The 21,191-nt window shown below is 42.8% G+C and overlaps 2 protein-coding genes across 13 annotated transcripts; both read right to left on the bottom strand.

The window, feature by feature from the left end:
• Nucleotides 1-594: 594 nt before the first annotated feature.
• Nucleotides 595-10,995, bottom strand: hnrnpc (heterogeneous nuclear ribonucleoprotein C). 9 transcript variants are annotated; one of them, XM_045701446.1, is made up of 12 exons: nucleotides 10,831-10,980; nucleotides 10,618-10,691; nucleotides 9,191-9,224; nucleotides 5,796-5,849; nucleotides 5,212-5,328; nucleotides 4,114-4,241; nucleotides 3,822-3,894; nucleotides 3,602-3,649; nucleotides 3,321-3,523; nucleotides 2,340-2,453; nucleotides 2,065-2,213; nucleotides 595-1,736 (listed from the first exon to the last, which is right to left on the bottom strand). In XM_045701446.1, the coding sequence occupies exons 4-12, from the start codon at nucleotides 5,798-5,800 to the stop codon at nucleotides 1,653-1,655; spliced, it is 921 nt and encodes a 306-aa protein (XP_045557402.1). In that variant the 5' UTR covers nucleotides 5,801-5,849; nucleotides 9,191-9,224; nucleotides 10,618-10,691; nucleotides 10,831-10,980; the 3' UTR covers nucleotides 595-1,652. The 9 variants fall into 9 exon arrangements, with proteins under 9 accessions (XP_045557402.1, XP_014011984.1, XP_014011982.1 ...); XM_014156509.2 differs by having other exon boundaries at nucleotides 5,212-5,331; nucleotides 10,831-10,979; XM_014156507.2 differs by lacking the exon at nucleotides 10,618-10,691 and having other exon boundaries at nucleotides 5,212-5,331; nucleotides 10,831-10,995.
• Nucleotides 10,996-12,274: 1,279 nt separating this feature from the next.
• LOC106578003 (FH1/FH2 domain-containing protein 1) lies at nucleotides 12,275-18,672 on the bottom strand. 4 transcript variants are annotated; one of them, XR_006760503.1, is made up of 9 exons: nucleotides 17,470-18,672; nucleotides 17,051-17,191; nucleotides 16,568-16,750; nucleotides 16,036-16,155; nucleotides 15,340-15,501; nucleotides 14,906-15,097; nucleotides 14,191-14,431; nucleotides 12,739-12,847; nucleotides 12,275-12,595 (listed from the first exon to the last, which is right to left on the bottom strand). XR_006760503.1 is itself a non-coding variant. In XM_045701443.1 (9 exons), the coding sequence occupies exons 1-9, from the start codon at nucleotides 17,944-17,946 to the stop codon at nucleotides 12,567-12,569; spliced, it is 1,794 nt and encodes a 597-aa protein (XP_045557399.1). In that variant the 5' UTR covers nucleotides 17,947-18,672; the 3' UTR covers nucleotides 12,275-12,566. The 4 variants fall into 4 exon arrangements, 3 of the variants coding, with proteins under 3 accessions (XP_045557399.1, XP_014011992.1, XP_045557400.1); XM_045701443.1 differs by having other exon boundaries at nucleotides 14,191-14,536; nucleotides 14,871-15,097; XM_014156517.2 differs by having other exon boundaries at nucleotides 14,871-15,097.
• Between the last annotated feature and the right edge of the window lie 2,519 nt (nucleotides 18,673-21,191).

Here is a 21,191-nt window from a genome sequence, read left to right as displayed (position 1 = left end):
GACACTCATTAGTATGAAATGTTGCATTTGGTAGGGTTACATAAGGCAAAAACAAAAAGGAGGGTGGTTAGTCGGGGTAGCATTTGAGATAATTAGCAACTACTTAATATTTTTAGAATGTTAGCTAACCCTTCCAATAACCCCTAGCCTTGCTAATGTTAGCCACTTAACACTAGCTTTGGCCACCTAGTCAAAATTAGCTAAGAAAATGTTTAAATTTGTAACATATCATGCAACATGGATGGACATTCACAAATTAATACATGCCACACTAAATGTAACAAAGTATTATACTAATTTCATTTTAGAAAATTTCAATTTACTATGTTACTTCTACCCCTGAGACCAGGTTGGCTTATTCTGAGCAGTGCTGAGGGAAGCAGTCCTGGCTTATTTCAGGCATTAAGGACCTGACAAGACACATTCTCCTGGAAGGGGAACACAAGTAGTTAACCACTTGTTTACCATGTATTTTGAGTTACCATGTCTTATGTTAATGACATATCTGGCTGAGTAGTTTTAATCTGTTAACCTATAATTAGCAGAAACATGCACCATACACACATCTTGATTACAAACAGCTCAAAGACATTCTGGCCTGGAGCATTCCCACTTGGAAGTTTTTAATTCACAAGCACAGTCCAAGTAATGGTCAACTGAAATCACACGGCAACCGAGACAAACACACCAACATGGATAACGTCCATTACAGAACTCAAGGTTATACTAAGTCAAACTCTGTATTTCCCGACACAAATAAGTAAGCTAAAAAAGAAACAAGCAAAACCATTCAGGGCAAAGAAAACGGCATACATTAGACAATCCTGGCATGAAATCTTCCTATACGTGTCTGTTTCATTGTTTACCATTTTTATAATATGTAAATTGTAAAATCTTCCAACTCCAGCACCACATTTCACGGTAGCCTAGGTGTGTAAAAATGTCATTGCACAGTGCCACCTGCTGGTGGACACAGCAGGTGCCAAGATCCTCCAGTCCAGTGGTTTTAAAACCTCTCGGGACCCCCAGATGTTTCACAATGTTGTGGAGCCCTGAACTAACTCGCCTGATTGTCCTAGTCAATAGCTTGATGATTAGTTGAATCAGGTGTGCTAGCTGTGGAATAGATCAAAAACATGGAACGACTGGGGGTCTCTGAGGAGAGGTTTGAGATCCACTGTATCCGGACTAGTACAACTACAATAAAACCATTTTTCAAGATACATACGATATACATAAAGAAAATCTTTGATCGGGGGCCAAATAATTAGCCTGGTCCACCATCCTGACTGCTGCGCACGCTCTCTCGTTTCATTTCACTTCACAAATAATGTAAATGGAGAGATCAGGATGGCCGTATGAGGCTACAAACTAATACAGCGGAGAGAAATCCAAAGAGAAGAAAAGGGACAGATATTTGCTTGACATAACTGGTAGAGTGTTACTGAATGTGTAGGTGAGCACACGTTCAGAATGGTACAGTACATGGTGGAAATGTCCATATGAATACCGAGTTCAGTAGGAACAGCTGTCCATGTACTGCATGTGTGTTGCTATGTAATTATACACATTTCCTTTTGTGTATGTCAGGGAGTGTGTGTGTGTGTGTGTGTGTGTATGCATGTGTGTGCGAACAGACAATCTTGCGGTGTTTAAGAGTCGTCTCCGTTGGCGCTATCTCCATCATCCTCACCTTCCTCCTCTTCATCGTCATCTTCCCTTCCTCGACTCTTCACCTGCAGAGAACATTCAATAACCTGATATTAGACACTGATTCCCAAAATGTCACCCAATATGGTGCACTACTTTCTACCAGGACCTGGTCAAAATTAGCGCACTATATAGGAAATAAGGGTGCCAGTTGGGATGCACACACACTACACCTCAAACTCTTTTCTATTCCGCTCCATTCCCCCTCAAGTACTGATCTCGCCTCTCCTAAATCTCCGCCCCCTCAGTTTGCTCCGCTCTCTAATCCCACGCTCACCTCCGCCACCCCCCTCTCGCCTCCTCTCCTCCTTCATCCCCCTCTCACCACCTCCTCCTCCTTCATCCCCCTCTCACCTCCTCCTCCTCCAGTAGGTCTCCCTCCTCCTCTTCTGAGTCATTGAGCAGTTGGCTCTCCCTCTCCCTCTTCAAGCTCTCCTCCTTCTTTCCTCCGCAGTGGAGAGGAGACACCTCTCCGAGTTCCGGCTTCCCACTACTCTTCATGTCTGGAGAGTGAGGGGGATGGGAGGGAGAGGTTTATTGATAAACAAAAATGTGTTGTTTCATACCTAATGTTTGAAAATGCAGTGGGCAACAAGTGTACTTCCTCACTAGTGTCTGTCCCGTCCTACCTAACTTCTTGGTGTGGTCCTTCTCCATGCGCTCCAGACTCTCCAGCAGGTAGTCCACCTTGTGTTTGATCTGGGTCAGCTCTCTCTTGATGGTCTGCAGGTCGTCTGCCTTCACTGGGTTAGAGAGAGGGGACAGAAAGAGTCACGCATACATTAACAGTAGGTATGGATTTCACTTCCATATAATGAAATTCATGTGTCTACAGGGTAAATGACCGGAGTCAATTCAGAGTTAGTAAGTGTGTGGTTATATTGGGTGTAGTGGGGCTTGCAATACCAGCATTGTGGGTTTGATTCACGGGACCACCCATACGTAAAAACACATGCAAGCATGAGTAAGTCGCTTTGGATTAAAGCATCTGCTAAAATGGCAAATATTATCATATACTCGAGTATAAAATACATTAAGAACACCTGCTCTTTCCATGCCATAGACTGCCCAGGTGAACCCAGGTGAAAGATATGATCCCTTATTGATGTCACTTGTTAAATCCACTTCAATCAGTGTAGATGAAGGGGGGGAGACAGGTTAAAGAAGGATTTTTAAACCATGATACATGGATTGTGTATGTGTGCCATTCAGAGGGTGAATGAGCAAGACCAAAGATTTGGGTGCCTTTAAACTGGGTATGATAGTAGGTGCCAGGCGCACCGGTTTGTGTCAAGAACTGCAACGCTGCTGGGTTTTTCATGCTCAATAGTTTCCCGTGTGTTTCAAGAATGGTCCACCCCCCCAAAGGACATCCAGACACAACTGTGGGAAGCATTGGAATCAACATGGGCCAGCATCCCTGTGGAACGCTTTTCAACACCTTGTAAAGTCCATGCCCTGACGAATTGATGCTGTTCTGAGTGCAAGGGGGGTGGGGGTGCGACTCAATATTAGGAAGGTGTTCCTGATGTCTGGTATACTCAGTGTATGTCGTCACTGTGGGAAGTGTCAAAAGCATCTGTAATTCCGTGTGTGTGTGTGGTACTGACTGGTGCGTGAGGTGGAGACCCTGCTCTGGCTGCTCCTGGAGGATGAGAAGTTGGTCTTGGTGCGTCGGCTGCCCCCTGCTCCTCCACCTCCTCTTCCTCCACCGCCTCCACTCAAACTGACCCGGGGCCGCTTGGAGGGGATCACCGCCCGGGACAGGGGGGGAGGAGGTGGAGGGGGCACACGGGACTGGTACGGGTACATCCTACAACAGCAAAACAAACATTCATTCTTTATCCCTTTTGTCAGTACAGGGTGTGGCAACCGAGAAAGGAAGACTCACCGGTCATAGTAATCTCTCTGGAAGTCATATTCCAAATCAAATGAAGAACTGAGGAAGAAAGCAAAGAGGGAGAGAGAAACAAAAGAGAGGGACAGAGAGAGAGAGTGAGACAGCACGGTTGGAACAGTAGATTGCATAGTTCAACATTTACATGTATTTATTTTTATACAAAAAGGATTGACTGGAGCACTTGGTAAACATCCTATTTAAATTCACACACCTGTACATATCTCCCGCAGAGCGCTTCACAGTCTTCAATCTCTGATGCTTCGGTTCACAAGCAAGGTTAATGTCTGAGAGAGAGGAGGGGGGGGAGACAAAGAGCAAAGAAAGAAGGAAAATTAGAGAAAGTTTAATCAAGATGGGGCTCAAATTAGAGAAAGTTTCATCAAGATGGGGCTCAAATCCAAATGATCACATCTACATATACTATGCCTTCAGAAGAGGGAAACCTATTGGAGGTAAAGGGAAGACATAGAAGAAGGAGCGGAAAACGCAGCCCAGGTTCTTACCCAGCACCTGTCCTACGATCATTCTCCCATCCTCGCCCCCTACGGCGGCCCGGGCATTCCTCTCATTGGCGTACTGGACAAAGGCGAACCCCTTGTGCACGGAGCAGCCCACTATCTTGCCGTACTTGCTGAAGATAAAGAAGGTTACATTATTGCCCAATGTACAACGAATGGAAACTTGTCTTCTGCTACATCCCAACCCCTCCATAGAAACATGTACACAGGGGCTGGAGAGGTGGGAGCAGAGATTAGCCATAGTACTAGGCTTGCAAAATTCCGGTAACTTTTCAAAGTTTTCCAGTAATCGTGATTAGATGATTCCGGATTTCCTGCTTATTCCCCTCCTGATTCTGGAAAATGTTCCAACCAGAATATACACTGAACAAAAATATAAAACGCAACATGTAAAGTGTTGGTCCCATGTTTAATGAGCTGAAATAAAAGATACCATACATTTTCCACACACACAAAAGCTTATTTCTCTCCAATTGTTTTGCACAAATTTGTTTACATCCCTGCTGGTGAGCATTTCTACCTTGCCAAGATAATCCATCCACCTGACAGGTGTGGCATATCAAGAAGCTTACTAAACAGCATGATCATTACACAGGTGCACCTTGTGCTGGGGACAATAAGAGGCCACTCTAAAATGTGCAGTTGTCACAACACAATGCCACAGATGTCTCAAGTTGAGGGAGTGTGCAATTGGCATGCCGGCTGCAGGAATGTCCACCAGAGCCTTTGCCAAAGAAATGAACGTTCATTTCTCTACCATAAGCTGCCTCTAACGTCATTTTAGAGAATTTCTGTCTGTAATAAAAGCCCTTTTGTGGGGGAAAAAATTATTTCTGATTGCCTGGGCCTGGCTGCCAAGTGGGTGGGCCTATGGCTGCGCAGTCATGTGAAATCCATAGATTAGGGCCTAATTTATTTATATTGACTGATTTCCTTATATGAACTGTAACTAAGTAAAATCTCTGAAAATGTTTCATGTTGCATTTATATTTTGTTCAGTAATATATATATATATAAAAGGGGAATTTAAGAGAAAGTTAGTGGAATTGTGCAACCCTGCATAGTACTGTCCATGCTCCCGACCTGAAGATGGCCTCCACGTCTGCCTTGGTGACCAGGAGAGTGTTGAGGTTCCCAATGAAGACCCGGGAGTTGAGGGAGCGAGGGTCAGTCTTGTTGGTAACGTTGCCAGCCATCAAGCTACTGGTGGTGGGACACCGTTGTTTATGAGAAGGGGATGAAAGGAGAAGAGCAGGGAAACAGAGGGGAGAGAGAGAGACATATAAGCTGAGTGTGTGGATATGCGTGTCTGTGACCGTGTGCCTGTTTGAGGATGCTTTTCAACATAAACTGGACCTGATTTCAGAGTGTGTGTGTGTGTCTATACACAGACACACACACAGTTGTTTAAAACAAGCATCACCTTCATTGTGTATGTAGGTCACTTTGGGTGATGGCTCACAGTACATGGTGACTGTATAGGTGGACTTTCATGTGCCTATAATCTAATGTAATGGTTTGTTCACAGGAAGGTGGGGGTTGTCATTGTCACATACACACACACACAATGTTTGTCAACAGCCATTCTGCACAGATTTCAGGGTTTAAAGCCTTCTGTTCCTATATCTATAGAACATATAGGCAGGGTTGAAATAGCCAGAACTCACTCCATATTGCCTGTACCCTGGACGGTCGTGGTCTGCCTGCCTGCCTACCTGTTTCTGTTGGAGAGAAGAGTGTCATTATTGGTCAGCCGAGCCGGAGCTCAGCAATGCATTGTGGGAGATGTATTGCATCTACAGGGAGGGGGCGATGTCTCTAGAATGAGAAAAGTCTCCAGAAGTTCAGTATTTCTTGTTTTTTGGATCAGTGCTGCCCCCATGAGGTACTTGAGGGGAAAAATATACCACACACATAAAAAACAAATGTTGTGGCAGTAAATGAAGAAGTAGCGCCCCAAAAACCTGTTGGACAAATAGTATTATCATAACAAACAAGACTTAGCATGACAAAGTACCTGAGCATACTGCAGTCATTAGATACACAAACAATATGATCCACGGCTGGCATGACAAGATCAGAGACGCTAAACAATAGAATGACTGCATCCCATGCCACCCTATACCATACATAACGCACTATAGGGGCTCAAAGGGCTCCAGTCAAAAGTAGTGAACTTTGGAGGGAATAGACTGCTATTTGGATACATCCAATAGTATATTAGCTACCATGTGTACTCTTGACGCATGACTTCTCAAATGTCTGTGAACTACATTAACAGGAAGTGATTTAAGTCAGTGTCTTTCATTATTAGACTTTTTTTGTGGTAAATTGAAACAAAAGTCCCAATTGGCACCCTATATAGTGCACTGCTCCTAACCAGGGCCCATAGGGCTACGGTCAAAAGTAGTGTACTTTACAGGGAACAAATAGGGTGTCATTTGGGATGTAGCCAAGGGATATGTTATTACGTGGTGTGGGGAGGACATTCTCAAATGTCTGTCTTTGTAAATCCCAAAGCAGAGCCCCTCGTGGCTGGTGTCCACTTTCATAATGATAAAAATAGAAGGCTCCACAGCGCTCTCTGTACGGTGGACACGCACACATTTCAGATTACACTGCCGTGTTGGGTCTGGGTGTCTATCCAAAAGCTTAATGCACTTTTCAGTTAGTGATTTTGGCTAGGATGGGTTGTCACGCCTGGCCAGTTGACAAGGCTGGGTTAGTACCTACCAGGGTCGATGAGGGGAGAACGCAGGCAGGTCATGTGACCCTAGTAAGAGGTGATATAACACGCACAGCTGTGACTATTATGGGCTGGAGAGGGACATAATCCTAGAGTCTAAATAATCTCTCCTTTCTCCCGAAGTGTGCCGTTGTTCCCCACAAATATAAAAAGCATTGTATTGGCATAGGCCAGTGGGAGTTCCACTACATTTATTATTTGAGTCATTTTCTTTCAAGAGGAAGAGATAATTGGGACATGGCCCTAGTCTGGTTGATTCCAAAACTGAAATGTGGTACTACATGGTGTTGATTGTGATATGGGGGGAATCAATAGTTACATATCAGAACATTATTTTTGACAACAGTCTATAGTTTTGACAATATTGCAATATAATTTGTGCTAGTTGGCTGTACCAAAACAACGCTATTTTTTGGAACGTCGAATCGCAATAAAATGACCATACATAACTTATTGGCACCTGTATGGTGATAATATCGTATCGTGATGTCCCTTGCCTTATTGGTGATACTATAAAGCAATCAGGCTCATAGTTCCCTTCACTTCCCATTTAGATATTTTACAAGAAGTGAAAAGACACACCACATGTAGAATTGTTTAAGAGCGCAGAACAGTTTAGGTTTATATTCAAGGATTTCATAGGTGTGCGTGTGTGTCTGTGTGTGTGTTGTGCTTCAACATTTGTCACGTATGCCAACATCTCCAGTTAACAAGTAGTTAGGTCAGTATTTCTCAACTCCTGGTAAGTTGGGGGATCCGGTTTCTCAGTAGCCCCTTCGATGGTTTTACCCGTCACCGATTTTGTCAGTTACAGTGCCATCAGAAAGTATTCATACTTATTTCACATGTTGTGTTACAGCCTGAATTTAAAAATCAAATATTCTCAGCCATCTACACACAACATAATGACAAAGTGAAAACATGTTTTTAGACACGTTTTCTTAATTAATTATCTCATTTACATAAGTATTGTCAACCCGGAGTCAAAACGTTGTAGAAGCGCCTTTAGCAGGGACTACAGCTGTGTCTTTCTGGGTAAGTCTAAGATTGTGCAACATCTGCCCAATATTCTTTAAGCTCTGTCCAATTGGTTGTTGATCATTGCTAGGCAACCATGTTCAGGTCTTGCCATTCATTTTTAAATAGATTTAAATCAAAACTGTAAATTGGCCACTGTCATCTTGGTAAACAACTCCAGTGCAGATTTGGCCTTGAGTTTTAGGTTATTGTCCTCTTGAAAGGTTAATTCATTTCCCAGTGTCTGATTGAAAGCAGACTAAACCAGGTTTTCCTCTAGGATTTGGTCTGGATGCATTTAAAAAAAAAAAGAATTTGTACACTACTCCTTCTTTTCACTCCGTCAATTAGGTTAGTATTGTAACTACAATGTTGTTGATCCATTCTACGATCACAGCCATTAAATTATGTAACTGTTTTAAAGTGAACATTAGCATCATGGTGAAATCCCTGAGCGGTTTCCTTCCTCTTTGGAAACTGAGTTAGGAAGGATGCCTGTATCTTTGTAGTGACTGGGTATATTGATACACCATCCAAAGTGTATTTATTAACTTCACCATGCTCAAAGGGATATTAAATGTCTGTTTTATTTATTTTTTACCTTTCTTTGTGAGGCATTGGAAAACCCCTAATCTTTGTAGTTGAATCCGTTTGAAATTCACTGCTCGACTGAGGGACCTTACAGATAATTGTTTGTGTGGGGTACAGAGGGGAGGTAATCATTCAAAAATCATGTAGAACATTATTATTGCACACAGTCAGTACATTTTTACACCTGAACTTATTTAGTTTGCCATAACAATGGGGTTGAATACATTTCAGCTTTTCATTTGATTAAATTTGTAAAAATTCCATTACAAATAATCCTAATGACATTATGGGGTATTGTGTGTAGGCCAGTGATTTATATATATATATTTTTTTTTTTAATCTAAATTTAATCAATTTTAAATTCAGGTTGTGTAAAAACAAAATATGGAAAAAGTCAAGGGGTGTGAATACTTTCTGTAGGTGACCAATTTCTAGTTTTATTATAATTTTTTTAATCAAGAAAAAAAAAAAGGTGGGAAAGTAGGGGTTCAATGTGAAATGCAAACTACTAGGCTACTCAAAACTACAAAAACAAATGGACAGTAGTGATAGGCCATCACAACACAAAAGCAGCAGAAAACTACTTGCTTTAGGGATTTCCAAAAGGAGAAAAAAAGGCTACTTCACAAAGGCAGAAAGAAAAAACTAAACTAGATTCAAAATCGATGTCAACGTGGAGGTGGGAAAAAAAACAGGAGACCAACTTACGATTTGTCGCTGCTCAAAAAAGATGCCTCAAAAACTAAAAAAAGGGAAACAAAAAATGTAAATTAGAAGAGAACACCTGTAATGTTGAACTGAACCCATAATCAGAGGCTACTAACTATGCTAATGATATAAGATTTTGAAACAAATCATTGTGATTGTGTTAGTGGCCATATACATGTATAGGCTAAGTGGTAACCATCTGTACATAATGTGGTGTGGGGTCAGGTGCACACCTCTTAAACTGTGTCAAGATCACATATTCCTTTCCTTCAAGACTTCTGGCCCTGTATTCACAAAGCATCTCAGAGTAGCTGTGCTGATCTAGGATCAGTTTTAGATTACAATGACTGGATGGGAGGGGGGGGGGACCTGATCCTAGACCACCACTAGTCAGAGACGCTTTGTGAATGTGGGCCCAGACCAGCAGGACTTGATTAAAACAATGAAAAAAAAAGAGAAAAAAAAAATACGATTTAGTCCAACTAGTCAGTTCTCTGTAGTGAAGGGAAGGAAGCCATTTGAGAGAATTAGGACACAGCCGGTAGGTCTACTAGTTAGGGCTTGTAAATAAAAAGGTCTGGGTAAGGCCTACAGAGATGAGGTGATCAACAACAACAAATTTTAAAAAACTGTATCCACTGGTGCAAAATCATCTCCCTGAAATTGTCATAGTAACAGTGCGTCTTCACATCATCAATGCATACCAACACTGCCTTTAAGCACAGGAGATTTCCTACATAAGAAGCTTTGTTCACCGATCAGCTCTAGTAGGCCTAATGGACGTTGATCACATAGTAGTCTGACTACAACTATTTCAACAGGCTACACATTTGAATAATGGTCAATAGAAGCACAAATTATGGATGCATGAAATCTCATTCTGCACAATATTTTAATTATTCATATCACAAAATGCAATGCCAGGGTAGTCTATTTCTCGATTTAACAAATGTCTTTGCTTACACAATACACCGTATTGTTTGTATTCCAGTGCAAACGAACGCCCACTTTCACTCTTCATAGTGAAAAAAGATAATGCCTCAGAAATTACGTCATTGTTTCGAGAAATAGGGCTAATGCAGAGAGCACTGTTGCGAACCTCAAAAATAAGAAAGCCAAAAAGAAAACGTTGGTAATATTTCTGAGCAGTCAACTTCAACAACCGAAATTCATGTTACAGGGTCTTAAAATGAAAAGGTTGAACAGTATAAAAACCCTTTTAAAAACGTCATTCCTGGGAGGGGAAAAGACGACCATGATGTTGACCACATACTACTAGGCCTAATCATTTGTCCAGTCAGATTGGAAACAACCTTCGATCTTTCTTCACATAAAAATATTACCATAAACACACAAAATGCTCTTATGGTAAACTTGGAAAAATGAAGGTTCAAAAGTCCTAATTCGAAAAGTAAAGCAAAAATTACCGCTGTGTAGAGAGCTAACCAATACTAGTCACGCGCAGCCTGTTTTCCACCCGTCGCTGCAACAAAATGCACGCCTTTAAAAGCCAACACAAATTCAGAGAATGCAGTCAGAAAAATCCATTAAAAACAAAAAATAAAAAGTCCGAAAGAGATCAGTTCAAAGAAAAAAAAAAAAAAAAATTCTGAAAAATGTTCTCTTTTCAAAATACTCACCAGGAGCTCAATTATTGAAAAATGAGTACAATTTCGACGTTGTGTTGGTTGGTGTCTTATATGATCCGTTTCCAATTCAGTAGGCTGATTGTACTGTACCTTGAACCAGTTAACACGAAATGGCGCTGTGGCTACGCATAGCCGTATGTTCACTCCTTATCCGGAATACTGGTATCTTATTGGATCTACTCAGGAGAACGTGACTTAAATCTCTTCGGGAATTGGTTGATATATCACTAAGCCCCGCCTAAGAGGCGCCTCCACATTCCATCTTTGAACAGTAGACTACCATCTGACTGAAACAATGCACACATGCATAGAAGTGCAACAATATCCTCCACTACAAAATAACACATATATACTGAACAAAAATATAAACGCAACATACAACAGTTTAACTATTTTACTGAATTACAGCTCATATAAGGAAATCAGTCAATTGAAATTAATTAATTAGGCCCTAATCCATGGATTTCACAGCAGAGCAGAGGCACAGCCATGGGTAGGGCTGGGAAGGCATAGGCCCACCCACTGGAGAGCCAGGCCCACCCGCTGGGGAGCTAGGCCCAGCCAATCAGAATGAGTTTTTCCCCACAAAAGTGCTTTTTTACTAAAATAAATACTCAGTTTCATCAGCTGTCCGGTTGGCTGGTCTCAGACGATCCCGCTGGAGAAGAAGGCGGATGTGGATCCTGGGCTGGCGTGGTTACACGTGGTCTGCAGTTGTGAGGCCGGTGGGGCGTACTGCCAACTTCTCGAAAACGACGTTGGATGGGGCTTATGGTAGATAAATGAACATTCAATTCTCTGGCAATAGCTCTGGTGGACATTCCTGCAGTCAGCATGCCAATTGCATCATCCCTCAAGACTTGAGACATCTTTGGCATTGTGTTGTGTGACAAAACTGCACATTTTAGAGTGGCCTTTTATTGTCCCCAGCGCAAGGTGCACTTGTGTAATGATCATGCTGTTTAATAAGGTTCTTGATATACCACACCTGTCAGGTGGATGGATTATCTTGGCAAAGGAGAAATGCTCACTAACAGGGATGTAAACAAATCTGTGCACAAAATTGGAGAGAAATACGCTTTTTGTGTGTATGGAACATTTGTGGGATCTTTTATTTCAGTTCATGAAACACGGGACCAATACCAATGTTGCGTTTATATTTTTGTTTAGTGTGGATCAGTGGAGGTTCCTCAGAAGTGGAAGGGGAGGACCATCCTCTTCAGTGAATAATATATATTTTTTTAAGTATAGTATATGTTGGTAGAAAAATGTATGTTGAATGTCTTGAATGCATTTTCTGACAACAAAAACATAGTGACATTATTGATGTCACTAACACAGAAAATACGTGTGTAAAAAGGAAATCCATGTTTGGCAAGGTTTTTATGTTTCACATACATGTATATATAGAAATATGAAACATTTGTCAAAAATATTTTTCATGTCTACACATATATTTACACATGTATTTATTTTCAATACTGCTGTGTTAGTCTGACTGTGGATAAGATTGTGTTTGTGTCTGAGAATAAGTAGGCCTATGTGCTTGTTGAAGTGCACGACAGAATATTTTATAGCATTGTAGCATACAACATGCAGGGACTATGGTATGCTAAACTGTATGCATTTACAGTGACTATAGTCACCTGTGTAGTAATAACAATGCATGATTCTACAAACAGATGTAGACAGAAACGCAGGACAGACGACACACTTCAGTTCATATGTCACCACTTTAGCTTCCGGGAGAGTCGACCTGAAACACCAAGAAATAGGTAAGGTGAGTTTGTGTCTGTGTGTGTGTGTGTGTGTGTGTGTGTGTGTGTGTGTGTGTGTGTGTGTGTGTGTGTGTGTGTGTGTGGCGTGCGCATGTGTGTGTGTGTGTGTGTGTGTGTGTACCTCTGATATCAGTCTTCTTACTGCGATGGCGTGGAAGGGTAGAATCTAACTGAAAGTCAGATTCTGGGGTCTTCAATACTTCCTCTAGTTTGCACTGCTCCAAGCTCTCCTGACGAATTAACAACACACAGTTATGAAAATGAAAAATTCATAATACATATTTTATTCAGCTACTTATAATTGATGTATACATGTGTAGTTCCACTTAAAGCTGGAAATCTGCCACATCCATTTGCAATATGACTATGTCTAAGTAGCTTTACACAAGCCTTAACTCATGAGGCTGTTTCTGTAGCATGAGGCAGCTTCATGTACAAGTACACCCTCTGGACAGGACTGTAGTCTATCACAATGCATTATTCCCAATCTAACTCCTTAATGCTGAGTGCCAAGCAGAGATGCATCAGCTCCCATTTTTCCATTCTTTGGTATAAGTCAGCTGGGGATTGAACTCACAACCTTGCAATCTCAGGGCAGACACTCTAACCACAAGGCCACTGAGTTAGTAACAACAACGACAAAGACGTTACTTCAGACAACGAACCCGTTTTTTCCCCTCGGACTGTTTCAGCTGTTTTTTCCCCTCCCTGTTTCAGCTGTTTTTTCCCCTCGGACTGTTTCAGCTGTTTTTTCCCCTCGGACTGTTTCAGCTGTTTTTTCCCCTCGGACTGTTTCAGCTGTTTTTTCCCCTCCCTGTTTCAGCTGTTTTTTCCCCTCGGACTGTTTCAGCTGTTTTTTCCCCTCGGACTGTTTCAGCTGTTTTTTCCCCTCCCTGTTTCAGCTGTTTTTTCCCCTCGGACTGTTTCAGCTGTTTTTTCCCCTCCCTGTTTCAGCTGTTTTTTCCCCTCCCTGTTTCAGCTGTTTTTTCCCCTCGGACTGTTTCAGCTGTTTTTTCCCCTCCCTGTTTCAGCTGTTTTTTCCCCTCGGACTGTTTCAGCTGTTTTTTCCCCTCCCTGTTTCAGCTGTTTTTTCCCCTCGGACTGTTTCAGCTGTTTTTTCCCCTCGGACTGTTTCAGCTGTTTTTTCCCCTCCCTGTTTCAGCTGTTTTTTCCCCTCGGACTGTTTCAGCTGTTTTTTCCCCTCGGACTGTTTCAGCTGTTTTTTCCCCTCCCTGTTTCAGCTGTTTTTTCCCCTCGGACTGTTTCAGCTGTTTTTTCCCCTCGGACTGTTTCAGCTGTTTTTTCCCCTCGGACTGTTTCAGCTGTTTTTTCCCCTCCCTGTTTCAGCTGTTTTTTCCCCTCGGACTGTTTCAGCTGTTTTTTCCCCTCCCTGTTTCAGCTGTTTTTTCCCCTCGGACTGTTTCAGCTGTTTTTTCCCCTCGGACTGTTTCAGCTGTTTTTTCCCCTCCCTGTTTCGGCTGTTTGCTTCTATTTGGTTCCTACTGAATACACTCCTGGTTTTAGTGACACTGTCACTTCTCTCCCTCTCTCTCGCTCTCCCATCAGTCTCTACCTGAGAAGGTGTCTGGTGGTGGTGGTGGGGATGGTAGTGGTGTTTGTGGTTAGGTGCAGGTGAGCTGGGATTCTCTCCTCCTTTCTCTCGCTCCCTCTCTCTTTCCCTTTGTTGCAGGATGGAGAGACGGGTGGCTCTGTATTCCAGGGAGAAGTCACTGACGGTCTTACAGAAGTCCTCCGCATTCGTCTCTCTCACCATCGTACGAGAGTAACCCAGAAACAAAAGGAATGAGTGAAACCTGCAGATAGATAGAGCGAGAGAGAGAGAGTAGAGAGAAAGAGAAAAAGAGAGAGAGAGAGAAGAGAGGGAGAGAGAGACGGAGATATAGAGAGAAAGAGAGATGCTGAGAGAAGAAGAGAGAGAGGGAGAGAGATATATATAGAGAGAGACAGAGAGAGATAGAGAGGGAAAGAGAGAAAAATAGAGGGAGAAAACGTGTGAGAGGAAGAGAGAGAGAGAGAGGGAGGAAAAGAGAGAGAGAAACAACAACAATCACCCAATTTTAGTGTCATAGCTGCTTATTCCAGATTTATGAATCTCTAAACTAATCAAATCAACTTTAGAAACTACTTATAACCCTTTATACATAGTTTTAAGCGTACCTTAATGTAAAGAATTGTATTAGGTCATGTAAGTAAAGTTACACTCTTACACAAGTTACAATATTCAGACATCACCTGTTGATAACCCTCCGATGGACAGCTCTCAGTACCTTCAGCCTGTCCTCACATTCCTTCAGGAACGTAGGTAACCTCTGTCGCAGGGTGCCCTCCCGCTCCCCTCCTCTGTCCCGTCCTCCTCTCTTCTTCTCATCCTCCCGTTCTAGCAGACGCAGCTGGTCCCATGAGGATTTGCAAAGGGCCTCCAGCTGTGAGAGGCTGGACTGGACCTGGGTGTAGTCACACTGGGAGAGAGACAGGGGAGGGTTGAGATCAGAGTGGTCACACACACACACATTCACGCTAACATACACGTAGATATACACTACTCCCTCTCTCTCTCTCTCTCTCTCTCTCTCTCTCTCGCACACACACACACACACACACACACACACACACACACACACACACACACACACACACACACACACACACACACACACACACACACACACACACACACACACACACACACACACACACACACCTTGCTGGTGCGGGTGACAGAGGTGATATCAGAGTAGAGGTCTGAGGACTGTGGGTAGAGCTGCAGGAGCAGAACACACATATGGTACAGCAGAGGCTGACGGGAGTGTGTATCTCTGACCTGAGACAGCTTCCCCAGGTAACTCAACTCAAAACCACCGGCCTAAAGAGAGGGAGAGAGAGAGGGGGAGAGACAGGGAGAGAGAGGGCGAGAGAGACAGGGAGGGAGAGTGAGAGAGGGGGGAGAGCGAGAGAGAGAGAGAGAGAGAGAGAGAGAGAGAGAGAGAGAGAGAGAGAGAGAGAGACAGGGAGGAGAGAGAGAGGGAGAGAGACAGAGAGGGAGGGAGAGAGGGAGAGAGAAGGACAGAGAGGAAGGGGGAGAGAGAGAGAGAGAGAGTGGGAGAGAGAGAGAGAGGCGAGAAAGAAAGTTAGATTGCTAGGATTTAGACCAGGGTTTCCCAAACTCGGTCCTGGGGACCTCAAGGGGTGCACGCTTTGGTTTTTGCCATAGCACTACACAGCTGATTCAAATAATCAACTAATCATCAAGCTTTGATCATTTGAATCAGCTGTGTAGTGTAAAAAAAAAAAGAAAGACAAGTGCACCGAGGGAAGCGCAATAGATCACTGCAACAACAACAGTGAAAAAATAGGAACTAGACTAATACAAAGGAGTTGATGGTGGTATGTTGTTCACCTTGCATCCATTGAGGAAGTTACCAATGGCTAGCACAGTGGCCAAGATGCATCTAAAGGTCTGATTGGCTGCCAGCTGTTCCATGGCAAGCTTCAGGTGGAAGAGAGGCTCTGCAATTTCCTGGTTATATAAATAACATACAGCAATAGGTAAGCAACACATTCACAATAAGTGTCAAAACTGTCAAATAACTTCAGTGCACACAAATATTAAGACGACAGAGTTGTATTCATTAGTACACAAACATATAAAAAACGTTTTTTGGGGAAAAAACAAGTATTTCTTATTGGACGTTATTGAACGCTTATTGGAAGTTCAAGTAGTCCCTCTGTGTTTCAATACGTTTTCTTCAGTTTGTTGCCTAATGAATGCCACCCTGCATCACACTTCAAAGTTTAAAACCTCTACAACTCCTCCGCAATAAACCATAATGCCACAAGGTGACAGCCTCTTATCCATCCATCCATCCATCCTCCACCTCCTCTAATCACTCATTATGCCTTCCATTTTATGACACTCAGACACCACCTACTCTTTCCATGGTGTCATAGTCCAGAGCGAAAGCCCAGAGCTGAAGCCTGGGGCTCAGGTAAGTGATCTCCCCCAGGGTTAGGAGACAGAGCTCAGCTGGGGCCAGAGGCGAGTGGGGGGACTCGGCCTGGGCCTTCCTGATCAGAGACAGCTCCTCTTCACTGGGGACCAGGGACTGGAGACGCTGGATGGAGAGAGAGAGAAGGGATTTAGATGGGTGTGAAAGTCAGTGGAGAAGGTATGCCTGTAGTAAGGTACAGGCTGATGTACTGTGGTAGAGATGAGTTCGCAGTAAGTGGAGTATAAATTAGTCCTACTAGTATAAGATGCAGTGAGGAAGGTGACATACAGCATAATACTATTTGCCTCATTGTATTTTCAATGTTGACTTTGCAATGGTTTATGAGTTATCAGTGAAAGGTCACTATATATGCAGTCAAAATATACAGTGAGTCATGATAGTCGTCTGTAGTGGAGACTCAACCTGTACGTCCTCTCTGTCCAGAACACTACAGTCCATGGTGTAAATGGCAGGAGGCAGCAGGTGGGGAGGAGGGAGGCTACTGAGGGCAATTGTGATGATGTTACTCCGTTTCACCCCCAGAACTGAGACAGACGGCAGCTTCTGGAAGAGAGGGGTGGGTGGAGAGAGAGGGAGAGAGGGAGATGGTAGAGTCCAGTCATACACAGTGATCACCAACCCTGTCCTTGAGAGCTGAATGGTTTGTAGTTGTTTGCACCAGTCCCAGTTGATTCCACTGTGTTAGTGCTGTACACTTTGTTCCTCTCAAAGTACACCAACATTAGCCAGAATAGCTTACAAAATTAGCCTTACATAATTATCCAGAGCACCAAGAAATTGGATTGAAGAGCACTCAAGAGAGCTCTGATTTCAACTCTTACCTGCCTTCCCATCAGCACGCTGCAGATGGAGCCATTTCCCTTGGTCTCAAACAGGTACTCCAGCCGGTTGGTGTCCAGGTGCACCGGCTCCAGCCCAGCCCAGATGGTCTGGGGCCCAAAGCGGCTAACCCTGGGTAGGGCGGGCAGGCTGTGTAGCTCCCTCCAGTGGAGCTTTAAGGTACGACAACCTGAGGGTTTCCCCATGGAAGAGGCATATCCTGTAGACAGGGGAGGGGGAGGAGCTGAGGGAGGCATGGGAGGAGGAGGAGGTGGTGTTTGGAGACATGCTGAGGTTTGGTTGGTCAAGGTGCCTCCGTCTTCCTCGGCGCTGTCCAATCCCAGGTCCTCCTCATCCCACAGGTCGGAGAAGTCCAAGGTGTTGAGGCGGAGACGAGGTGCAGACTTTAGGAAGGAAACCCAGGATTTGTCGAGGCCTGAAGTTAAGGGCATGTCCTTGATTTGATAGGATTGTGTCATTGGTCCTTTCAGGATTGCCTTGGTTTTGTGGTATCCGGAATTTAGGTTTTCAGCTATAACCTAATGGCTTTGGTTTATTTGCAGTTTTTAAACAGATTCTTCAGAAAAGGTATTGGCTTTTTGTTTTTTGACACACTTAAAAAAAAAAAAAACAGCAGTTAAAAAAACACAGTTAATATGAGTGTTCTTCCTTTTCTGAATATGCAGGAAAAAGCAGTAAATGAACACCTCCTATCCTCTCTTTTCTTCTCACCCATTCATCCTGCAGGCCTTTGAGAGAAGAGATTCAATCACAACACTCAGATTTCCCTCTATAACAATATCTCCATACTAATCCTGTTATCTCCTCTCTTGCCACTCTGTGACCACTGAATGCAGGCCAAAACCACATGACTGCGCCATGATCCACAAACCACCTTTCCCAATATTATTCCCACAATCCAGAACTTGCTTTAGGTGTCATTTTCTTCCAAAAAATAATTCTCTTCTACTTCTACTTAGGACTGTAGAGCAAAATTGTCTCTTGAACGGATAGAATGTGCACCAATTGGATTGGTTCAGAATCAGATGGGTCCAGATTCCTCTACGAATTCAGGGTTCAATTCTGATGTTGATGTCCAAGGAATGGTTCTGTTGTGTCCAACCGTTTTCATGCAATGACCCGACCTGGTTTCACAGAAACTTCTCTTCTCTCTCTCTCTCTCTCGCTCTGACTCTGTGAGTGGTCTCTTCTATCAGGGCTGAAATGTATCAGTCTCAGTTTATTTGAGTTGCACCCTTTTCCTTAATTTCCTTATCGAGCCAACATCTCCTGTTTAAATTGCTTCTTGTGTATACACAACCCTACTCTATCTGCTGCTGTTGATCTCCCCTCCCTCCCTCCCTCCCTCCCTCCCTCCCTCTCTTTGCTCCCCCCATCACATTCATAATGATCACTTTCTGAAGACATACCGGGCTCTCCGCCTTTTCTAATCGTAAAGAACGAGCCTTTGAATGTGATTTGTGCACATAGCATTACTCATAATGAAAAAGAGTCTTTGTAACCTACATGATTTCCAGGCCTAGTCCTGCCCAAAGCACAATAGGGTCAGTTGTGTGTATGGTCCTTTGCATGCTTGACAGCCATAATGACAGCACCCCTCCTATAGCTATTACAGATGCAGGATCTTAATTTGCATGAGAACTTCCCTGCAATGCAGGAAATATAAAACTTGGAGTGTATTTGTGGTTTAAAAAACATTGAGATTTCAGACTTCATTTTCCCTTACGAAAAATGGATCAACCCCTCCAAGAATATCCATTAATTTATAAACCTCATAATAATTCACATTTCCTGTTGCTGCAGGATTATTTTCCGGCTCAAACTAAGATCCTATGTCTGTAGTCTTATAGGCTCCAAACAGTGACATATACACTGTCTGTACCATGCAAACCTTAATGGTCTGAATGAAGGCCTGATTATACTTAGGCCTGTAGAGTGTGTCAATTATTGTTTGCCCGTAGGTTAGATAGACTTATGTTCATTATAGCATTTGTCATGTGTGAATGTTACTGCCATACATTCACTTCTTTGTCTTACCAGACTTGCCACAACTGATGTAAAATAAAGTTGTTCTTTTTTAGTCTATGTCAATCTGAATGGAGGTCAAAGAAGGTCCAGTTGGAGAATAAGTAGAACATGTCTACATACATGTTTTAGGGAAGTACAATTATACACTTTTAATTAACAAAACATGCAAAAACAGTTATGGACGAGGCCTAAACTACGGTGTACTGCTCACTTACTACTCAGTGATACCCTTGTTCACAGGCGCAGCATTCCTCGTGGGAAAATACATTTCCGACGGGGTTGCTTTGATGAATCTGTCCACGATCGCGTCAGACGTAGGCGGCGACTGCTGTCTCTGGATATTGTAGACTGTCTCCACAACTGTTTGTGTTTGTTTGTAAGCCTCCGGGACTCCGGGGATATCGGACAGATCTGGGCAATAATTATGTTTAATCATTCCCAATTAGGTCGGAGGAGATGGAAGAGACCCCAACGGCTCTTTGACTTCAGGGTCAAACAACATGCAGAGGTCGGTCTGGGGGAGAAGTCACTGTAAGCCAATTAAATTAGGATTGTTCCAATAATCCATTCGATTTTTGTCATAAATATAAAGAAATAGAATACTATGCTGTGTCATGTGTAATATGTGTAGGGGGGAGACCCTTCCTTCTACAATTGTTTTGTTGTTGCCCTCCCCCTCATAGAATTAACTCCAAAATAATGTTTACGATCACAGATAACAATAACTGTAGCGACCCTGTGTTTATAAACATAGATATGGACTTTCTCACTTCAGCAAACATTTGTGGCACAGTCGATGCCACGCAGGGCTACGGGCCAGAGTTTTGGGTGTTTGCCGAGCACCACGGCGGACGAGCTCACTCTCCCTGCCTGTTACATTACACCTACACTACGATCAGAGCCAGCTGCAGACAATGATCAGCTAGGGGGAAATCTGATTTTCAATATTTTGATGACGTACCTGTATTTATAATTGTATAAAATATATGCAAAAAAGATTCCACCAACAGGTTTCTGGGCCAATGTACAACACAACCAATAAACTTTGGTCGCTTCAATATCACGGTTTGCGTTTTCAACACCACAATAATTAGTATTACGTCAATCTCGACTAACAGAAAATTCATCCTTCTCCACCTTGTATGTCTACCCAGTATTAAGGCTTGGCTTGACAATCTCTAAATGTCATTAAACTTTTTGGTGTTTTGTTGTCTTTCCATTCATCAAATGGCCGCTGTACAGTTTGGATTGATTGATTGATTTTATTTGTCACTCCTAAAAAATACAGATTGTATATACACACAGTACAATGACTTTTAAAAGTGATCGGGAATGCACAATAAAGTTGAGGACTTGTTTTTTTACATAAATACATACAGTTGAAGTCGAAAATTTACATACACCTTAGCCAAATACATTTAAACTCAGGCATTTAATCCTAGTAAAAATTCCCTGTCTTAGGTCAGTTAGGATAACCACTTTATTTATATTTCTAGAGAGAATGATTTATTTCAGCTTTTATTTCTTTCATCATGTTCCCTATGGGTCAGAAGTTACACTCAATTAGTATTTGGTAGCATTTCCTTTAAATTGTTTAACTTGGGTCAAACGTTTCTGTTAGCCTTCCACAAGCTTCCCACAATAAGTTGGCTTAATTTTGGCCCATTCCTCCTGA

This window comes from Salmo salar, chromosome ssa18, assembly GCF_905237065.1.
Source record: "Salmo salar chromosome ssa18, Ssal_v3.1, whole genome shotgun sequence".
NCBI classification, from domain to species: domain Eukaryota; kingdom Metazoa; phylum Chordata; class Actinopteri; order Salmoniformes; family Salmonidae; genus Salmo; species Salmo salar.
Note: the sequence above shows the minus strand (reverse complement) of the source record. Positions and strands in the feature narration are given on the sequence as shown.

Coding starts and splice junctions, on each gene's coding strand:
- hnrnpc (XM_014156507.2), bottom strand. Junction 3,650..3,821: donor TCTGCGGGAGATATGTACAG/GTGTGTGAATTT, acceptor TTTCTTCCTCAG/TTCTTCATTTGATTTGGAAT. Junction 2,214..2,339: donor GGACCACACCAAGAAGTTAG/GTAGGACGGGAC, acceptor CTCACTCTCCAG/ACATGAAGAGTAGTGGGAAG.
- LOC106578003 (XM_045701443.1), bottom strand. CDS start 17,946: ATGACACAATCCTATCAAATCAAGGACATGCCCTTAACTTCAGGCCTC. Junction 14,537..14,870: donor CATCGGAGGGTTATCAACAG/GTGATGTCTGAA, acceptor TTCTTCTCTCAG/CATCTCTCTTTCTCTCTATA. Junction 12,596..12,738: donor TAAGAAGACTGATATCAGAG/GTACACACACAC, acceptor TTGGTGTTTCAG/GTCGACTCTCCCGGAAGCTA.